The following is a 22,926-nucleotide window of genomic DNA, read 5'->3' on the forward strand; positions in this document are numbered from 1 at the left end:
GGGAAGGCCAAGGAGATACCTGTGCATTTATTTTGCAAATGAAGGAAATGGGGCAATTAAGCTTGTTTCGTGTGATCATAGAGATTTGTAAAAATTAGCAAGTGAGTACAACTCCAGGACTATTCATAATTCTAAAATAAGTGTATATTATGCTATTGCATATCTTCTATTATGAATCATTTATCTATATCTTATAGATGTATATCCTTATGTTGTGATTTCTTATGTGCATTATGATTTAAAATAATGATTTTTATCTCAGCTGAAACAATGAATTAATAATTAATGATATTTATGAACTATATTATAGATGGAACTTCATGATCTTGAAAAACAAATAGCAACTACTGCTGAAGAAGCTAAAGAAACAGACAGGCAAATGCATCAGCAAGATGCTGCCATGGAGAATTCTAAACTTCAGTGTGGACTCTTGGAAGCTCAAATTGAGTCCTTATATTCAGAAAGCTTAAAACTTAAATTTGATACAGAAACAGCCCAAGAAAAATTTGAGGAGCAAATGAAGAAATATAATTCATATTATGTAAAAATAAAAGCTTTTAAAGATAATTTAGGAGAGATAAAAAGCCAATGTTCCTTTATGACTGAACTCTGTGAAAAACGAGATCTCATCAAAAACCTAAAGACAATGAAAGAAGATCTTATGGAAAATCTCCAAAATTCACAAGGGAACTGCACACTACGAATACAGGTTTGAAGTGATACTTTTCAAACCCTTTTCTGTTTTTTATAAGTATACCTAGTAAATAATAATCAAATTAATAAAACACATAGTTCTACATTCAGAAACTATTTTCACAATTTTTAAAACTTAAGTAAGTACATGTAACAATCAGATGTTTAAATTAAATAGCAATTTCCTGAATGTGTAGGTGCTTAACGAAGATATTTATAGATCATCTGTGGGTTTATAGATATATATGGTGAAGATCACAGAGAACAATTAATCTAACAGGTTCAGCCTCAAGCTTCTATTCTGAAGAATGCTGACCAAATCAGTTCATGTGATTAATGCACACAGCTGAATTCATAATTGCATGTTGGACATCTTTGTATTCCTCTCACTATGCCCTGAGTTCCATAGGGAGAGCAACTTAAAGCTCCTCCCACTCTTTGCTGAGCCTTAGAAGGCACCCTGTGCACTGTTGTCAGGGACATCAGCACAGTGGCGCCCTCCTTTGCGTTGTTTTCAGTTTGTTTTTTAAGTCCAGCTTTGCTTTGTGCAAACAGTGGTTCTTTATCTTGTATAGCTATAGAGGCAATATTCTAATCCTGTTTTCTAAAATTAAATTTTGATTTTGCTAGTTTGCATAAACCATGAAAGTACAGAAAAAGTCTTGGATTCATTTTGACTTGTATCTTTTAAATTTTACAAATATCCAGGAAGACATTTCAGAGCTAAAGAATAAACTTATGACAGTAAAAGAGTCAATCATTGAGAAAACATCTTTTCTTGAAGAAGAGAAAAAGACACATGAAAAATTAAGAAAAGAAATAGAGGTGAGTCTTAGTTATCTATATTTAAATATTTCATGAGACTATGTCTTAAACTTATGCAGTATTTCTATTTCTACAATTTACTCTTGGTTTTTAAAACCGCTAGGGATCAAGAAAGAACTTGATTAAATATAAGCCATTAAAGTATATCAAGAGATAACACTCCATTAAACATGTGAAAGCATTCAGACAAGCAAGTATTCACATTGTCTGGTCTATAGCAGGCATGAAGCATGCCTACAGTCCCAGCACTTGGGAGAATAGAGTGTGAAGCCCATTTGTAAAGCAATATCTAGTAAAAAAAAAAAGATATCTAGCTTAGAATTCTCTGGAATTCTTCCAGGTCTCATTCTGCCTACCACTTGGTACCTAATTAAAGGTTAGAGAGCAGAGGCTTAGGTGGTTTAAAAGGATGACCATTCTAGACATTGCAATCTTGGAAAATAGACTGAAGGGCAGTAAAAAGCACTGTTGTTCTTACCCTTCTTGGTTTGATATTTGCAACTTTCAAGAGTCAGCTTTAAAAGCAACTGTAGCTAAAATGAAGATGAGGTTGGGTTCTTGCCAAGCATCCCAGCATTTGGGATTCTAAAGCAGAAGGATTTAGAATCCAGTGCAGGCCGTAGAATGAGACTCTGTCTCCAAACCAAAATAAAGAAGCAATGAGAACAAGGAAACTCATTTCCTAACTTACCAGGTGCCACCCTAGGCTTTTGTCACTATGGTTTTTGTGAATGGAGACCAAGTATGGAAAAGAATGTGCCGTTAATGGCAAATAAAAAGTATTTTACCTTTAACATAACTTAGAAAATAAAATGTTTATTTTAACTTGTTTATAACAAATCTGGCATGATATGAAAAATCTAAGTAATTTGAAGATCAAAAGTCTCTACCTTTATACACTTTCAGTATATAAAACACTGATTTTACCTTATAGTTTAGTAGGTATTAAATTAGATTAGGTGTTTTGTTTATTGTTATTTTATTATATTTTATATATTATTTGGTACTAACTTATTAAAGTGTTATAGTTAGTAAGGTAGAACATAAGTGGTATGAAAAGGGCTGGAGAGATTGCTCAGTGGTTAGAGCACTGACCGCTCTTCTAGAGGTCCTGAGTTCAATTCCCAGCAACCACGTGGTGGCTCACAACCGTCTGTAATGGGATCTGATGCCCTCTTCTGGTGTGTCTGAACACAGCTCTAGTATACTCCTAAAATAAACAAGTCTTTAAAAAATAAGTGGTATGAAAATAGAAACATAATTAATGAAACAGAGAAGAAATCTAGAAGTAGTCCCCATGCATAAATGCAGAAGTGAAATAAGCGGAACTCCTAGTGAGATGGCTCAGCCGCTGAGGGGGCTAAGGGGCTTGCTGCCAAGCCTAGCAACCTGAGTGCAGGCCATGCTCCCACCTCTACACACTTGCCATCGTGACATGCACTCACCTACATATATGCATCACAGCACACCACACCACACCATACCCCCTCCACACACAGATAAACACAGCATTGGCTAGCTGTGTAGACAGTGCTAGGTTGAATTTCCATCTCATACAACCTATGCATACTCTCCTAGGAGCATTCAAGAAATACAAGAAAAAATTTAACTGTGTTAAACATTTTAAAAAACAAAAATACCTTCATAAACTCTTTGGTTAAGTATTTTTGCTTTCATAGCAATAGAGAAGACAAGACTCAGCTCTTAGAAATATTTATAAGACATATAAATGAGGAGAAAAAGACAAGGACTTGTCAAACAAAATGGAAATCCATGAGTGTGTGACATGAAAATACTTAATTATTTAAGCATGTATTTCTAAACCACAAGAATCATCAACCATAAATGAACATTCACTTCAACAAATTTTTTTGTATTTTCTTTTTAAACAATATTTTATTTTCAAATTACCTTACAATTTAGATTTCCAGCGTCGTTGCGTATACATTTCCTCCGTCATCTCCCACCCCTCTCCCCACTGTGCACTTTCACCTCCAGTAATCCCCCTTGACTTTGTTCTCTCGTCTCCCCACCCTGCATTAAAGACTCTTTCCTCCAGGTTCAGGCCCCTTAATAGTTTCCTGGCTTTTATAGTAGTTCTCACCTCAACACATAATCAACAGCTAGAGGCCGCGGTCTATATATGGGACATAAAGTCTGGTATTTGTAATTTGGAGCTTGGATTACATGACTAATTATAATGTTTTCTGGTTCTATTTACTTGTCTATAAATGTCATAGTTTCACATTTCTTTTTAACTTAATAAAATTGCATCGTGTATACATACCACATCCCACTCCCCATAGATATGTTCTTAGACTGCCGTTTCTTCATCATTGTGATAAAGAGTAGTGATAAACATGCCTGTGCCAGTCTCTGCACTAGGACAAGCCCTTGGGTGTGTAGCCAGGGATGGTACTCTTCCACTCTCTTCCCTATAGAGGCTATACTAAGCTTATTCCTGCCAGCAATAAATAAGGGCTCCTCTTTACCATAGTCTCTCTAGCATTTCCTGTTGTTTCTTCGCTTTATACCATTTGACTGGGTGAGATGGAATCTCAGAGTAGTTTTAATTTGCATTTTCATGATGGCTAAAGACACTGAACATATTTAAAAATATTTATTGGTCATTTGTTTGGGTGGTTTTGGTGTTTTTGTTTATTTCATTTGGATAGTTTATGTATTTGCATTTCAATACATGTTTATATATTTACATGTTATTCCCTTTCCCTCCCCCCTTTCTCCCATCCCCACTTCCCCTTCTTCTATGAGAATGCTCCCTCTCCCATCCACCCACCCCAACCTCAACACCCTGGCATTCCCCTAAACTGGGGAAACGAGCCTTCACAGGACCAAGGGCTTCTCCTATTGATACCAGACAATGCGATCCTCTGATTTATATGCAGCTGGAGCCATGAGTCCCCCTATGTGTACTCTTTGCTTGGTGGTTTAGTCTCTGGGAGTTCTGGGGTATCTGGTTGGTTGATATTGCTGTTCTTCCTATGGGGTTGCAAACCCCCTTCAGCTCCCTCAGTCCTTTCTCTAACTTCTCCATTGGGGTCTCCATGCTCACTCAGTCGATGGTTGGCTGCAAGCATCCTCATCTGTGTCAGTAAGGCTCTGGCAGAGCCTCTCAGGAGACATCCATATCAGGCTGCTGTCAGCAAGCACTTCTTGGCATCAGCAACTGGACCTCTGGAAGAGCAGTCAGTGCTCGTAACCACTGAGCCATCTCTCTAGCCCAGCGATTTTTTTTTTTTTTTTGGTTCTTTTTTTTCCGGAGCTGGGGACCAAACCCAGGGCCTTGCGCTTCCTAGGCAAGCGCTCTACCACTGAGCTAAATCCCCAACCCCGATTTTGGTTTTTTGAGATGGGGTTTCTCTGTGTAGCCGTGGCTGTCCTGGATTTCCCCTCGTAGCTACCTGCCTCTGCCTCCCAATGTTGGGATTAAAAGTGTGTGCGGTGATCACCAGTGTCTTTCTTCTTTTAAAACGTGTTCACTTGTTGATGGCAGGTTTTATTTTTGGTGTTTAATTTTTACAATTATTTATATTTTATAGAAATCAGTTATCTTTTGGCAGGATAGGGTGGTTAAGATTTTTACCCATTCTGAAACCATTTGTTGCTGGGTAGAAACTTTAAATTTCATGTTGTCCCATTCGTTAACCTTTGGGGCTTTTTCTTCTAATATTGGGACCCTAGTCAGAAAGCTCTTGTCTATATGTACATCTCTAAGTAAATTGTATTCTCTCTGTTTTCCTTTATCTGTTTCACTATTCCTTTTAAATTGAGGTCTTTGACACAGTTTGAATTGATTGTTATGTAGGGTGAGAGAGCTGGATCTAATTTCATTCTTCTCAAGGGGAATATCCAGTTTTGCCAGTACCATTTAACAATAAAATATTGATGGTAAAAGCCATAATAATATGTATATTATAGTACAGTGCAATGATATTATAGTTTAAAAGATGAAAAGCCCCCGAATCTTAATATATCTTTATATGACTATAATTTGCTAGAAGCATCTTGGAATGAAATTTGATGTTATGTAATAAATTCTTACAATAACATGTTCTTAGGTGTCACTGTGAAAGATAAGTACATATATTTTAAATGCTTGGCTTAATTAATTTTGATTAATATCTACATATATCAATTCTGTCTCTTGATTAAGACATTGAACTTCCCCTGCATATTCAGAAAATGTTATGTTCCTTTTACCAAGTAATAGAAATATCATCAGTTGAATTTTTTAAAGTTTCACTGATCGCATGCAATACTATAATTTATCATTTTAAGCATCTAATCCAGAGGATTCTCCACTTCCTCCGTCCCTCCTTTCTGGAAGTTCTAATATTGTTTTCTTTCATAATTTCCTTTCTGTTTAGTATACTTCTAAACTCACTCTCACAGGCTAGGTGCTCTGGTGGCACATTCTTTTTCTCCTCACGTGACAGTGTCTTTATCCCTGCCATTCTTTGGGAGTGTTTCTGCTGGGTATAGAATTCTTTCCACAGTGGAAAAACAGGCTGCATCCCTTGGTGCCTGTACTTGTAATGTGAAGTCAGCCATCATCGGAGCTGTGTCCCTGCCTGTGCGTGCTTTCTTCTGATGAAGAGATATTTTTCGTGCTTGCTCGCTCGGGATACTGTGGTTTTAGTTTTATTCGTGTTTGGACATTTGTTTGTTTAGGTTTACGTGTACCCTGTCCTCAGGTACACTAACTTACTTGATTCTGTGGGTTTATGTCCTTGCTAGATTTGGGATATTTTCACCCATTTATTTGAACACTGCTTCTGTTCCTCTTTGTTATGTAGGGTGTAAGGTTATAAGACACACACACACAGTAGAGTTTTGTTATCTTCTGTGGGCCTTTGAGACTTTACTTCCTTTGTTAATTTAATTTTATCTCTTGATCAAACAGTAATTTCTGGTGCTTTTCTTCCTGGGTTTGTATTTTTTCCTCTATTCTCTTCAGCTGCTATTGAGATCCATTGAGTTTTTTCCTTTTGGATATTTAATCTTTTGGTCTTTCAATTCCCATTTGATTTTTTAAAGTTTTCTGTTTAAATCCTTTGCCAAGTATTTCACCTTCTTGGGTTATGGCTTTTTGAGGCAGCATGTCTATTGTGACTGTTTCCAATTGCTTGTCAGATAACTGTGATGTACGTTATAGAGGTGTTGTTGCATCTTGAATGCCATTTCTTGCTTGGTCTGAAGTCTTGGTTCTTCGGTGTGATAACAATGGATTCTCTACTGACATCTCAGTCTGCTGGCTACTGTGCTTTACGACTCTGGGTCCTCACTTCTTCTAGGTGGCAGTTTAGGTTCAGATCCCCCTGTAGTCTGCACTGACATCCTGGGAGCAAAGAGGAGTTCCTTTTACTCTGAACCAGATGTGGGTGTCTGGCCGGCCCTCCACTCTCTGCTACGAGCACCTGTCCTGCATTTGACAGGTTCCTCATCCTTCCACACATACCTCTGCCTTGTTACCACTGAGCACTGGCAAAAGTCCTGACTTTACTGGACTTTCTCTGGTTCTTTGCTGAGAGTAGGATCTTCCAGGGTTCCAGTGATTCCAAAAGATGTGGCTATATTTCTGTTTAGAAGGTACCAAAATTCAGGATTGTGCAGAGAGCCCACTAAAAGCACCCCCGCAGGTGGGTTGAGACACTTCAATATTGTCAGCAATGATGGAAGATTGGATTTTTTAGTGAATCTTCTCTTGTTTGTGGTGGTGAAGAAGCCATATTTTTTCTTCTGTGATATTCATTTTGAGTAGAAGAGTTACTCTCTGAAAGTGTTCTGTCTTGAGAAGCTGCTCTTTTCTTTATTATTTGGCTAGAAAGAGGAGGCTTCCTTAACTTTCCACCCTGTCCCCGGTGTGTTTGCTGGCACTTCTGATTGCTGTCTTCTGCAGACCCTCTCTGGACTTTGTAAGGGAAATGGAATCACACGCCATTCCTAGGACCTGCATTTCATTCTGCTCTCCAGTTTTTCAGAGGCTTCTGCTGTTTGTTCACATTTGATATTTGGGATTCTTATTCATACAGGAAGAAGCAATAGATGAAGATATTCATATTTTGCTAGAAACAGTATGGAAAATTGGTGCTTTATATGTTAAAGAATAAGAGGCTAGAATAGTGCTAGATTTTTAGAAATTATCAGTAAATTAATACTTACATTTTTAAATTTTTTCATCATAAAGCTTCTTGCTCTAAATTCAATAACTTTTAAGTTTTCTTAATAAAAATAGCTGTATTAAAACATGTTGAGCTCTCCAGGTGCAGTTTTGCCACTTCTAATATATTGAAACAAAGTCCTTAACTTTTCATCATACTCATAAATTTAAGTTAAAAGTTTACACAATAATTATTAAAAAAACAAATACAGTTATATCATTGTCTGAGAATACTGCATTTTAAAAACAATTATTCTTACTACTTGTTACAATTTGATCATTGATGTTCTGAAAATAACCAGAATTTTTAAAGAAGATTGAATTCAAATACTAGGGGATGTTTTTTAGTTATTTCTTCCGATGTCTACTACTTTTTGTCCTTTCTGAATTTCTTTATCCATGGCTCTGGGACACGTCATAGGTCACTTTTTGTTACCTTGACTTGATTATTCTAATCTTTAGTGTTTTTAAATGTTTATACATTGTATATTTTAGATTCTATATTTCTAACCTCTACATTTATGGTTCAAAAAAATAGAAATGGTTCTTGAATTTCAACTTTTATCTGCCAATTAATGTTTTCTTTATTTCCAGTTCATATATTAAGTGGGAAAGAGGTATTTCCAAATATTTATCCCTAAATGTCTTTTCTTCATTATTTTCTGTCTTTAAACATCTTAGAAGATGGAAGCAAGAATGAACTATGAATCATCAACAAAAGATTGAGAGAAAATGAGTTCTTCAGGGCTTTTTTTTTGTTTTTGTTTTGTTTTAGTTCAAAGCATAACAAGTAGTATTTGCCAAATTCAAGAAAAAACTAGAGCAGTGTAGGATGGTTTTGCAAATGATGAAGAGTGTTGTAAACAGTATTTTGTTATAACAGACATTTTATAAGGCATTAATGGTTTAGTCTTGCCTTTTGTATGGTCTGGTTTTAAAATTTTAAAGGGCAGGGAAATGAGTGCACTTTGAGAGCCACTGCAAAGAGTGTTTGACTTGGTGCCACAGAGCATCCATCTGTACAGCCAACACATTAAAGGAAAGGGCCACAGAGCCAGAATCTGATTAATCTTATATGAAAACTCCAGGCCAACAAAGGGGACAGGGTGCGCAAGAGGCGATACAAGAGCTATCCAAGTAGGATGGAGAGATGTCCAGGAGTTAAGAGCTTTTATGGGGAACCTGAGTTTGGTTCTCAGGGCCCATATCATCTCTCAATTGCCTGTCACTTTCAGCTCTGGGAAATCTGATGGCCCTGGTAAGATAACACGGTAAAAAATCATTAATCAGTAGAAAGTACAAATGTTGAATATTAATTTTATTTATTAATTATTATTACTATTATTATTGGGTTATTTTTGGTTCCTGGTATTTTCTAAAAACTATATAGGATATGTATTGCTATAAAGCAGTCAACAATATTACTGCTATACCTTAGTTTCCATCACCCTACTACAGCTAATGAGCATTTAACCAGTCTCATTATTAAAAGAACTCTTGAAATAAACACCATACTATAAAATACTTTTGTACCAGGAATTAGTACTAGAGAATTATAAGATCCAGGCTCAGTTACTTTCTCTTAACAATTAAGTAATATTGAGTTCCTTAGTAATATACTTTCTCTTAATAATTATGAACAAAAATGTCTCTACATTTGAAATAATTTTATATTGTTTTATAAACTTACCCCCTCATGATGTTATTTAGGTCAATACTAAATTTGGCCTTACAAGGAACTTCAGATTTGCACTTACAAAGCCTTGTCTGTAATTCGAACTGCATATGTGAATGAAATGCCAAGGTCCTCAATTGCAAACACAGTTAGAATGCTGATGAGCTGAGATTTCAGCATTTGATCTTAAGTTTCAAGCTAACGTGGAGCCCTAGTAGTAAAGACAACTGTATTTCACCTCTCTGTTCCCAAATACATGATAGGAGCAATGTAAAGGAGGAAGAGATTATCTTTGCCTACCAGTTAGAGGGTATGGTCCTTGTGATGGCTATTCCTGGTTGTCAACTTGGACAATGAACTACAATCCAGAATTGAAGAGCACAACTCTGATCCAGATCTTGAGGTTGGAAGACACAGGCTTCTTACCCAGATCTTAACATGGAGATCTTGAGGCATAGTGGCCATGAAAAGTTGAGGCCCAGGCAAGGTAGTACATGCCTTTAATCCCAGGAGACTGAGGCAAGCAGATCTCTGAGTTCAAGGCCAGCCTGGGACAAAGTAAGTTCCAGATCCAGGTATAGTAGTACACTCCTTTAATCTGGGCCACACCTCCTGTTGGAGGCTTATATAAGGACTTTGGAAGAAGACTCACTCTTTGCCTGTTTGCACTTACTTGCCAGCACATCTGTTGGAACCTCCTTCAGGATTTCAACTTGTACAGAAGATCAGGTGAAACAACTAGCCTGTGAGGCTGAACAACTACTACAGTTTTAGACTTCCTATTCACAGCTGCCTACTGTTTGGTTAGTTGGACTACAGACTGTAAGTTATTGCAATAAATTCCCTTTATGTAGAGAGACATTCCATAAGTTCTGTGACTCTAGAGAACCTGACTAATACATCCGTCATGACAGGGAAGACACAGCAGAGTTCATAGCAGAAGGAACATGCAGTTGGCACTCCCCACATCTTGCCTGCAGACTGGATACAGAGAACTCCTGCTGGAGGGAGGACCAGGCCGAAACTCTCTAAGGGCCACCATTACTACCCTGTGCCGACCAGGTAGCTTCCATGCTCAAATTGTCCAATAGTTTCTCAGAGCGATGTCATGAGCTGGGAAACAAATATTCAAACACATGAGTCTGCGAGGACATTTTCCATTCAAATTATAACATCCATAACTGAGACAAAAGCTAGTCTAAAGACCTAAACCTCAGGACAAAACAGAACTAGAAACACTACTAAGTATTAAAACCTTACGAATTCAGATGATCACCAATAGTTTAGTTGAATTCATTGAATTAACTTTAAGTAAAAATAATAAAATTCAGAGTTTGCAACATGTGAGTCCTATTTGTTACTAATAAAACAATAGTGGATCCCAAACCCCGTGGGAGAGAGACCTCACCGCCTGGTCAGGTGGGCACTCCCGAGGCTGCAGAGCGGAGGAGACCACCAACACTGCCCACCCCTGCCCACATCCCTGGCCCAAGAGGAAACTGTATAAGGCCTCTGGGTTCCCGTAGGGGAGGGCCAGGAGCGGCAGGACCCCTGCGCCTGAGACACGGCCAGAACCTGAAGGAAACAGACCGGATAAACAGTTCTCTACACCCAAATCCCGTGGGAGGGAGAGCTAAACCTTCAGAGAAGCAGACACGCCTGGGAAACCAGAAGAGACTGCACTCTGCACACACATCTCGGACGCCAGAGGAAAACACCAAATGCCATCTGGAACCCTAGTGCACGGAAGCTCCCGGAAAGGGCGGCGCAGATCTTCCTGATTGCTGCCGCCGTAGAGAGCTTGTGGGCAGCACCCCTCGAGCAAACTTGAGCCTCGGGACCACAGGTAAGACCAACTTTTCTGCTGCAAGTGACCTGCCTGGTGAACTCAAGACACAGGCCCACAGGAACAGCTGAAGACCTGTAGAGAGGAAAAACTACACGCCCGAAAGCAGAACACTCTGTCCCCATAACTGGCTGAAAGAAAACAGGAAAACAGGTCTACAGCACTCCTGACACACAGGCTTATAGGACAGTCTAGCCACTGTCAGAAATAGCAGAACAAAGTAACACTAGAGATAATCTGATGGCGAGAGGCAAGCGCAGGAACCCAAGCAACAGAAACCAAGACTACATGGCATCATCGGAGCCCAATTCTCCCACCAAAATAAACATGGAATATCCAAACACACCAGAAAAGCAAGATCTAGTTTCAAAATCATATTTGATCATGATGCTGGAGGACTTCAAGAAAGACGTGAAGAACTCCCTTAGAGAAACACAGGAAAACATTAATAAACAAGTAGAAGCCTACAGAGAGGAATCGCAAAAATCCCTGAAAGAATTCCAGGAAAACACAATCAAACAGTTGAAGGAATTAAAAATGGAAATAGAAGCAATCAAGAAAGAACACATGGAAACAACCCTGGATATAGAAAACCAAAAGAAGAGACAAGGAGCTGTAGATACAAGCTTCACCAACAGAATACAAGAGATGGAAGAGAGAATCTCGGGAGCAGAAGATTCCATAGAAATCATTGACTCAACTGTCAAAGATAATGTAAAGCAGAAAAAGCTACTGGTCCAAAACATACAGGAAATCCAGGACTCAATGAGAAGATCAAACCTAAGGATAATAGGTATAGAAGAGAGTGAAGACTCCCAGCTCAAAGGACCAGTAAATATCTTCAACAAAATCATAGAAGAAAACTTCCCTAACCTAAAAAAAGAGATACCCATAGGCATACAAGAAGCCTACAGAACTCCAAATAGATTGGACCAGAAAAGAAACACCTCCCGTCACATAATAGTCAAAACACCAAACGCACAAAATAAAGAAAGAATATTAAAAGCAGTAAGGGAAAAAGGTCAAGTAACATATAAAGGCAGACCTATCAGAATCACACCAGACTTCTCGCCAGAAACTATGAAGGCCAGAAGATCCTGGACAGATGTCATACAGACCCTAAGAAAACACAAATGCCAGCCCAGGTTACTGTATCCTGCAAAACTCTCAATTACCATAGATGGAGAAACCAAGATATTCCATGACAAAACCAAATTTACACAATATCTTTCTACAAATCCAGCACTACAAAGGATAATAAAGGGTAAAGGCCAACAAAAGGAGGCAAGCTATACCCTAGAAGAAGCAAGAAACTAATCGTCTTGGCAACAAAACAAAGAGAAGAAAAGCACACAAACATAACCTCACATCCAAATATGAATATAACAGGAAGCAATAATCACTATTCCTTAATATCTCTCAACATCAATGGCCTCAACTCCCCAATAAAAAGACATAGATTACGCAAAAGACAAACTGGATACGCAACGAGGACCCTGCATTCTGCTGCCTACAGGAAACACACCTCAGAGACAAAGACAGACACTACCTCAAAGTGAAAGGCTGGAAAACAACTTTCCAAGCAAATGGTCAGAAGAAGCAAGCTGGAGTAGCCATTCTAATATCAAATAAAATCAATTTTCAATTAAAAGTCATCAAAAAAGATAAGGAAGGACACTTCATATTCATCAAAGGAAAAGTACACCAAGATGAACTCTCAATCCTAAATATCTATGCCCCAAATACAAGGGCACCTACAGACATAAAAGAAACCTTACTAAAGCTCAAAACACACATTGCACCTCATACAATAATAGTAGGAGATTTCAACACCCCACTCTCATCAATGGACAGATCATGGAAACAGAAATTAAACAGAGACGTAGACAGACTAAGAAAAGTCATGAGCCAAATGGACTTAACGGATATTTATATAACATTCTATCCTAAAGCAAAAGGATATACCTTCTCAGCTCCTCATTGTACTTTCTCCAAAATTGACCATATAGTTGGTCAAAAAACGGGCCTCAACAGGTACAGAAAGATAGAAATCATCCCATGCATGCTATCAGACCACCACGGCCTAAAACTGGTCTTCAATAACAATAAGGGAAGAATGCCCACACATACGTGGAAATTGAACAATGCTCTACTCAATGATAACCTAGTCAAGGAAGAAATAAAGAAAGAAATGAAAAACTTTTTAGAATTTAATGAAAATGAAGGTACAACATACCCAAACTTATGGGACACAATGAAAGCTGTGCTAAGAGGAAAACTCATACCTCTGAGTGCCTGCAGAAAGAAACAGGAAAGAGCATATGTCAGCAGCTTGACAGCACACCTAAAAGCTCTAGAGCAAAAAGAAGCAAATACACCCAGGAGGAGTAGAAGGCAGGAAATGATCAAACTCAGAGCTGAAATCAACCAAGTAGAAACAAAAAGGACCATAGAAAGAATCAACAGAACCAAAAGTTGGTTCTTTGAGAAAATCAACAAGATAGATAAACCCTTAGCCAGACTAACGAGAGGACCCAGAGAGTGTGTCCAAATTAACAAAATCAGAAATGAAAAGGGAGACATAACTACAGATTCAGAGGAAATTCAAAAAATTATCAGATCTTAGTATAAAAGCCTATATTCAACAAAACTTGAAAATCTACAGGAAATGGACAATTTCCTAGACAAATACCAGGTACCGAGTTAAATCAGGAACAGATAAACCAGTTAAACAACCCCATAACTCCTAAGGAAATAGAAGCAGTCATTAAAGGTCTCCCAACCAAAAAGAGCCCAGGTCCAGACGGGTTTAGTGCAGAATTCTATCAAACCTTCATAGAAGACCTCATACTAATATTATCCAAACTATTCCACAAAATTGAAACAGATGGATCACTCCCGAATTCCTTCTATGAAGCCACAATTACTCTTATACCTAAAGCACACAAAGACACAACAAAGAAAAAGAACTTCAGACCAATTTCCCTTATGAATATCGATGCAAAAATACTCAATAAAATTCTGGCAAACCGAATCCAAGAGCACATCAAAACAATCATCCACCATGATCAAGTAGGCTTCATCCCAGGCATGCAGGGATGGTTTAATATACGGAAAACCATCAACGTGATCCATTATATAAACAAACTGAAAGAACAAAACCACATGATCATTTCATTAGATGCTGAGAAAGCACTTGACAAAATTCAACACCCCTTCATGATAAAAGTCCTGGAAAGAATAGGAATTCAAGGCCCATACCTAAACATAGTAAAAGCCATATACAGCAAACCAGTTGCTAACATTAAACTAAATGGAGAGAAACTTGAAGCAATCCCACTAAAATCAGGGACTAGACAAGGCTGCCCACTCTCTCCCTACTTATTCAATATAGTTCTTGAAGTTCTGGGCAGAGCAATCAGACAACAAAAGGAGGTCAAGGGGATACAGATCGGAAAAGAAGAAGTCAAAATATCACCATTTGCAGATGATATGATAGTTTATTTAAGTGATCCCAAAAGTTCCACCAGAGAACTACTAAAGCTGATAAACAACTTCAGCAAAGTGGCTGGGTATAAAATTAACTCAAATAAACCAGTAGCCTTCCTCTACACAAAAGAGAAACAAGTCGAGAAAGAAATTAGGGAAACGACACCCTTCATAATAGACCCAAATAATATAAAGTACCTCGGTGTGACTTTAACCAAGCAAGTAAAAGATCTGTACATTAAGAACTTCAAGACACTGAAGAAAGAAATTGAAGAAGACCTCAGAAGATGGAAAGATCTCCCATGCTCATGGATTGGCAGGATTAATATAGTAAAAATGGCCATTTTACCAAAAGCAATCTACAGATTCAATGCAATCCCCATCAAAATACCAATCCAATTCTTCAAAGAGTTAGACAGAACAATTTGCAAATTCATCTGGAATAACAAAAAACCCAGGATAGCTAAAACTATCCTCAACAATAAAAGGACTTCAGGGGGAATCACTATCCCTGAACTCAAGCGGTATTACAGAGCAATAGTGATAAAAACTGCATGGTATTGGTACAGAGACAGACAGATAGACCAGTGGAGTAGAATTGAAGACCCAGAAATGAACCCACACACCTATGGTCACTTGATTTTTGACAAAGGAGCCAAAACCATCCAATGGAAAAAAGATAGCATTTTCAGCAAATGGTGCTGGTTCAACTGGAGGTCAACATGTAGAAGAATGCAGATTGATCCATGCTTATCACCCTGTACAAAGGTTAAGTCCAAGTGGATCAAGGACCTCCACATCAAACCTGATACACTCAAACTAATAGAAGAAAAACTAGGGAAGCATCTGGAACGCAGGGGCACTGGAAAAAATTTCCTGAACAAAACACCAATGGCTTATGCTCTAAGATCAAGAATCGACAAATGGGATCTCATAAAACTGCAAAGCTTCTGTAAGGCAAAGGACACTGTGGTTAGGCCAAATCGGCAACCAACAGATTGGGAAAAGATCTTTACCAATCCTACAACAGATAGAGGCCTTATATCCAAAATATACAAAGAACTCAAGAAGTTAGACCGCAGGGAGACAAATAACCCTATTAAAATAATGGGGTTCAGAGCTAAACAAAGAATTCACAGCTGAGGAATGCCGAATGGCTGAGAAACACCTAAAGAAATGTTCAACGTCTTTAGTCATAAGGGAAATGCAAATCAAAACAACCCTGAGATTTCACCTCACACCAGTGAGAATGGCTAAGAACAAAAACTCAGGTGACAACAGATGCTGGCGAGGATGCGGAGAAAGAGGAATACTCCTCCATTGTTGGTGGGATTGCAAACTGGTACAACCATTCTGGAAATTAGTCTGGAGGTTCCTCAGAAAATTGGACATTGAACTGCCTGAGGATCCAGCTATACCTCTCTTGGGCATATACCCAAAAAATGCCCCAACATATAAAAAAGACACGTGCTCCACTATGTTCATAGCAGCCTTATTTATAATAGCCAGAAGCTGGAAAGAACCCAGATGCCCTTCAACAGAAGAATGGATACAGAAAATGTGGTACATCTACACAATGGAATATTACTCAGCTATCAAAAACAACGGCTTTATGAAATTCGTAGGCAAATGGTTGGAACTGGAAAATATCATCCTGAGTGAGCTAACCCAATCACAGAAAGACATACATGGTATGCACTCACTGATAAGTGGCTATTAGCCCAAATGCTTGAATTACCCTAGATGCCTAGAACAAATGAAACTCAAGAGGAATGACCAAAATGTGAATGCTTCACTCCTTCTCTAAAAGGGGAACAAGAATACCCTTGGCAGGGAAGAGAGAGGCAAAGATTAAAACAGAGACTGAAGGAACACCCATTCAGAGCCTGCCCCACATGTGGCCCATACATATACAGCCACCCAATTAGACAAGATGGATGAAGCAAAGAAGTGCAGACCGACAGGAGCCGGATGTAGATCGTTCCTGAGAGACACAGCCAGAATACAGCAAATACATAGGCGAATGCCAGCAGCAAACCACTGAACTGAGAATAGGACCCCCGTTGAAGGAATCAGAGAAAGAACTGGAAGAGCTTGAAGGGGCTCGAGACCCCATATGTACAACAATGCCAAGCAACCAGAGCTTCCAGGGACTAAGCCACTACCTAAATACTATACATGGACTGACCCTGGACTCTGACCTCATAGGTAGCAATGAATATCCTAGTAAGAGCACCAGTGGAAGAAGCCCTGGGTCCTGCTAAGACTGAACCCCCAGTGAACTAGACTGTTGGGGGGAGGGCGGCAATGGAGGGAGGGTTGGGAGGGGAACACCCATAAGGAAGGGGAGGGGGGAGGGGGATGTTTGCCCGGAAACCAAAGAATTATTATTAAGTATTAAATAAATTTAAAAAAAAAAAACAATAGTGGAGAGAGAGAAAGGGCGACTCATAACTAGAGGAATGCGGAAGTGCTGAAATCACAGTTCTGCTGGTCTCAAGAGTTGGTAGAGAGTGAGAACTGCTGTAGGCATCTCCAGGGAAACAGTCCGTGTCCTGCTCGATATGGTGAGAGAGGATGAGACCTGCCAAGGAACAGAGCCACGCAGAAATCAAATGCACAGGAGAAAGTATCGAGATGAAAAAATTGACAGAGTGGCACTAACAGCGGATTAGACACAACAGAGTGCAAGGTTTCCTCCAATCTAGAAAACAACTCAAGTCACTGGTCAAAGCACCGAGAGAAAGAGGAGCAAAAAAATAAAGAAATTGAAACAGCCCAGAGACCTTGGGACCAGATTAAACAATTTGACATCTGTATACTTTTAGTTCCAGAAATGAAAAAAAGGAAAAAAAAAACGAAAAGATGAAAACATTGAAGAAATATTGGCCAAGAGTCTAAACATGTATAAAGTATATCTTGAAGATAAATTCTCAGTAAATTCTAAGCAGGACAAATAGAATAAAAAGTATCTGAGGTCATTAAAGTTACAAAACGAAACACAAAGAACAGACTTGACAGAAAGCATAAAACCATCGACTACACAAGATTGATGATAATTACTTTTTTAAAGTCAAAAACATCAATGGTAGTCAACAACAGAAAGCATATTGAAATGTTAAAATGAAAAAACCCTATTGAAAAGAATTTTGTCTTTTAAGAAATGCTTTTTTCTTAAGGTGAAATAATGAAATTTTCAAATACTCATACGCTGGTAAGCCTTGTTTCTAGTATATTTTCACTAAGAAATGCTAAATAACATTATTTGGCTACAGGAGGTGGCCACTTCAGGTTCCATATCCCCATGACTACAGCTAACGTCACCTCATAGACTCCTGGGAGCCTTCCTCATCCCAGGTCTCTGACGTGTCCTAGAGATGCCCCGTCCCACTCTTCCTCCTGCAGTCCCCGACTTCCATTCATTCTCCTGGCCAGTGGCCCTCTCTCCTATCTCTTCACACTTGATCCTGAACACACCCCTCCCCCTCCTCATCCCCTCTCCCACACACTTCCCTCTCTCTGTCTGCCTCCTATGAATATTTTGTTCCCTCTTCTCTTCTAAGTGAGATTCAAGCATCCTTGCTTAGGTTGCCCTTGTTTAGCTCCTTTGGATCTGTGGAGTGTAGTATGGGAATCCTGTACTTTTTGACTAATTCCCACTTATAAGTGACTACAGACTGTGTGTGTCTTTTTTGGGTCTGGGTTATCTCGCTCTGGATGGCATTTTCTAGTTCTATCCATTTGCCTGCAAAATTCATGATGTTCTTGTTTTCAATAGCTGAGTAATACTCCATTGTGTAAATGAACCATGGTTTTTTGTGTCCATTCTTCAGGTGAGGGACATCTGGGTTGTTTCCAGTTTCTGGCTATTATGAATAAGGCTGCTGTGAACGGAGTAGAGCAAGTGTCCTTGTGGAATGGTGGAGCATCTTTTGGGTATATGCCCAGGAGTGGTATAGCTGGATCTTAAGGTAGAACTAGTCTCAATTTCTGAGAAAATGCCAAATTGATTTCCAGAGTGGTACAGGTTTGCACTCCCACCAGCAGTAGAGGCGTGCTCCCCTCCTCCACATCCTCAACAGCCTGTGCTTTCTCTTGAGGTTTTGTTTTGTTTTGTTTTGTTTTGTTTTGTTTTGTTTAATCTTAGCCATTCTGATGGGCATAAGATGGCATCTGAGGTCATTTTGATTTGCAGAAGAAATGCTAAATAACATTTCAATGCAGAGAGCAAATGACCCTGCAGAGGACTTGAAGTGGAAAATAGGCAGATGGATAAGGAGTACTTTTCTTGAATTGCTTAGAAGTTGGTTGAAGAGCTTCTAGGTATCACAGCATAGTCAACCACTTCTGAACAAGCGGATGGTGGGAAGAAGTGACACACACACCTGGGCACTATCCTGCTCAGAACAGCAACTTCTGCCATGCCCACCACTCATCCTTAGACACTGACAGTGGACCGAGTGCTGACACACTGCAGGCAACTCAGCAGCTGCAGCAGGAGCCCCAGTCTGGGACACTCCCCGTGCACTCTGACCCTCTCTGTACCAACCTAGAAAGTGTGTGTCCTGGCAGACAGCACACAGAAGCTGTACCACAAGTGAGTTTCTGCTGTAAAAGGACTGTTCTTTCCTACCACTGCTCCCAGAAAGAGCCCAACAGGAGCACCACAAAGGAGCCCTGGTATCCCAGCCGATGGTGGGCATTGAATGCCAGACCCATAGCCACCATGCCTGTCCCTGCCTTTGGAGGTCCAAAGCCAGGAGATGGACATTTACAGGATACCCATCTGAAAGGCCACACCAACTTCACTGGAACTGTTGATCCCGTCTCCTGTGAAGACTGATACAAATGGTAATACTAGAAAAGGGAGGAATTTCATATCTCACTGAGTGGAAAAATGGGACCAACGTCTTCTATTGCAGGTTATTGTCACTTTCTTTGTTTTTGGCTATTTTGTATCTAAGTGTGTAAGTTTTGGTTTTACAGTGTTTTTGTTGTTTGTCCTGCCTTAGTTTTTCTCTTTCCTCCCCCCACAATGAGTTAGTAGTTTAGTTTCTCCTTCCTTTGTGTATGTTATACTTATTTGCAGTTTGGTCCATTATCAAGCCACTGTGGTTTTGCTTTGTCTTGTCAGAATAGGTATCTCTTGCTAACTCTCTTTCCCCCACATACTTACCTGCAAGTCTCCACTTACACAGTCTCTGCCTCTCCTGCCTCACTGTCTTCCTGCCTTGCCTGCCTTCCTGCCCTCTCCTTCGCACCTTACATGTTACTCTTTCCTCATCCTTTGCATTGTACTACTTGGTGCTAGTACATCTTGCTCTACAAAGGTCTGTAAACTACATTTTCTCCAACCAGTGCTCTGTCACCACTGTTAATGAAGAAAAATGAGGAAACAGGTCTCCTACAGCTAAGCAAAGAACAGGAGTACTGATAAATAAAGTAAGAGGTTTCATGGTATCCCTCACCCCATGGGGAGGCATTTTGGGATGTAACAGTGGTTAGTGCTTGTCTTTATTCTTTGGTTCTTTGTTCCCTCTTCCCAAATGTTATCTATGAATCCTCCAAGAGAGATTCATTCAAGAGCCCACCCCCTCCAGTTGTTAGGAGACCCATATGAAGACCAAGCTGTAAATCTGTTGCATATGTATAAGGGGCCTAGGTACAGTTCATGCATGTTCTTTGTTCTTAGTGAACCCCCATGGACCCCGTTAGTTGGCCTTGCTGGTCTTCTTGTGGTATGCTGGAGGCCCCCAGTTCTCTCAGTCCTTCCCCAGACTTTTCCACAAGACTCTCTGAGGTTTACTGTTTGACCGTGGGTCTCTGTATCTGTTTCCAACAGCTGCTGGATGAAGCCTCTGAGTTGCATAGTGACAATAAACAAACAAACAAACAAACAAACAAACAGGCTTTTTTTTAAAAAGTAGGGTTAAGGATGAAATGGAGCAGAGCAAGTGCAGATCTAATGTATACAGTACAGGGAATGAAGAGGAGGAACACTGGGTCTCATGCCAGAGGAGAACTAGTCTAAGATGTTGTCTGTGGAGAAGCTCTGGTAAACCACGAAGTGTACGAAAAGCTCGTCACTCAGGCATGTATGGGAAAGCTGTGCAGGCAAAGCACTACCAAATGCCAAGGTCTTACACTGGGACTGTGCTTGGGCTCGGGGGGCAGACATGTAGTACAGTGGAGGCACGGAGCCAAAAGTCAGAAGAGAGGAGATCCATGTGGGAAGCTCTGAGGTCTCCCATGTTTCAGTGTAGTTTCGGTTCTACCCCTAGTTCTTTTGTTTTTATTTCTGCCAGCTAGCAATGGTAGCTGAATAAGAAGAGCAACCACACATTTCTTACAAGCAAACACATTTTATGCTCTATAGAATCATCACATTCTTGGTTACTCAATGGTATTCAAATCTCAATAGTAGGACAGCTATCAGTCATAATGCCACCTGGAGGGGCTGTAAGAGGCTCACCAGATGACCTTTCCTTCATTAAGTCACCTCTAGACCAAAACTCGTTTTCAGCCTGCAGACTTAGAAATTTAACGTTATCATCATCTTAGAGTCAGGTATCCCATATTATTACAAAAAAAGCAAAGTTTCAAGGAGATGGGTAATTTATGTGAGTCACTGCTTCTCCTTAATGGAAAAACACCTTGCTGAGAAAGCCACATTATTACAAGATTGGTACATGCACAAAAATCAAGTCAATCACATACACCTCAGTGTTCTTACCTATAGGCAAGTCTGTGGGAGCATTTTCTTGATCACTGATTGATGTGGGAGGGTCTAGATCATTGTGGGCAGTGCTATCCTTGGTGGGCGGTTCTGGGAGGTATAAGAAGGCATGCTGAAAAAGTCACAAGGCACAAGCCAGTAAGCAGCAGGACCCTCAGTTGAAGAAATGAATTCCTCCATAGCCCCTTCTTCAATTCCAGCTCCTACTCTGACCTCTCTACTTGATGGACTTGTGCCTGGGATAGGTGAACTAAAGAACCCTTTACTCTTTTGGTCAGTGTCTTATAGCAGCAGAAAGCAGCATGCATGGTCATTAGCCTATTCTTTGTGCTCTGTTTCTCACTATGCCATTTCTGACAATGGGTTACTTTTCTAGCTATAGTAGCATCTGCCGTGATAGCTAGCTATAGCTGCTAAAGACTGTATAGTTCATAACTTCATTACTGAAGGATAATTTCACAACTGACCTAGTTTGCAACTCTGATAGAACATATTGACCATTTTCTGCATCTAGGAACATGAATGTAATCATATTCAGTAACTATATTTTAAAAAATATATTTTGTTAAATAATGAATGAAAACACACATAGTAGATACAGAATTTACAAAAGAATGTTGTATTGGTTAGTCTTTATCATTTTGACATAAGCTAGAGACACCTGGGAAGAAGGATCCTCAGTCGAAGAATCTCTTCCGTCAGATTGGCCAGTGCACATATCCGTGGAAGCATTGTCTTAATTGCTAACTGATAGAGGTGGAGCCAGACCACTGTGGGTGGTCCCATCCCCAGGCGGGTGGACCTGTGCTGTTAGGATAACTAAGCAAGCTAGCTCAGCATTTCCCCGGGGTCTTGTTTTAATTTTTTCCTCCAGGTTTCCTGGTTGAGTTACTACCCTGAAATTGTTTTTTGTTTGTTTGTTTGTTTTGGTGTCTAGTCTGTTGAGTTCTTTCTATATCCTGGATATTAGCCCTCTAGCAGATGTGTAAAATCTTTCCCGTTCTGTAGGCTGCATCTTTGTCCTTTGCTGTGCAGTGTCTCAGTTTCATGAGGTTCCATTTATTAATTGTTGGTTTTTGGTGCCTGTACTATCAGATTCCTGTTCAGGAAGTTGTGTCCTGTACCAGAGAGCCCAAGGCTATTCCCCACTTTCTCTTCTATGCGTTCAGTGTGTCTGGTGTGCTGAGGTCTTTGGTCTATTTAGAGTTGTCTTTCCAGGTAATACATAAGGATCTATTTGGATCTTCTACCTGCGGCTATTCAGTCTGACCGCACTGCTGTCAGAGACCAGCACTGCTGTCCGAGACGCTGCCTTGTTCCCAGTGTGTGACTCTGGTGTCTTTATAACAATCACATGCTCATGCACGTGTGGATTTATGTGTGCTCTTCATTTCAGTGCTCGTGATCAAGCTGTCTGGTTCCGTGCCAGTGTCGGAATGCCCTTATTGTACAGTGTTGTAGTGCAGCTTGGAGCTGGGCCA

The 22,926-nt window shown here is 39.8% G+C and overlaps 1 protein-coding gene across 2 annotated transcripts in view; it reads left to right on the plus strand.

The window, feature by feature from the left end:
• Positions 1 to 22,926, plus strand: part of Ccdc122 (coiled-coil domain containing 122) — a 58,712-nt gene that overhangs the window by 28,814 nt on the left and 6,972 nt on the right. The window contains 2 exon segments of one of the 2 annotated variants that reach the window (NM_001399562.1): positions 311 to 709; positions 1,402 to 1,518. The exons of the other annotated variant lie outside the window; for it this stretch is intronic. Of the exon segments in view, the coding sequence (NP_001386491.1) occupies positions 311 to 709; positions 1,402 to 1,518 (516 nt within the window). 2 annotated transcript variants of the gene reach the window in all.

The sequence above is a fragment of the Rattus norvegicus genome, chromosome 15 (assembly GCF_021556685.1).
Source record: "Rattus norvegicus strain SHRSP/BbbUtx chromosome 15, alternate assembly SHRSP_T2T, whole genome shotgun sequence".
Classification (NCBI taxonomy): Eukaryota; Metazoa; Chordata; class Mammalia; order Rodentia; family Muridae; genus Rattus; species Rattus norvegicus.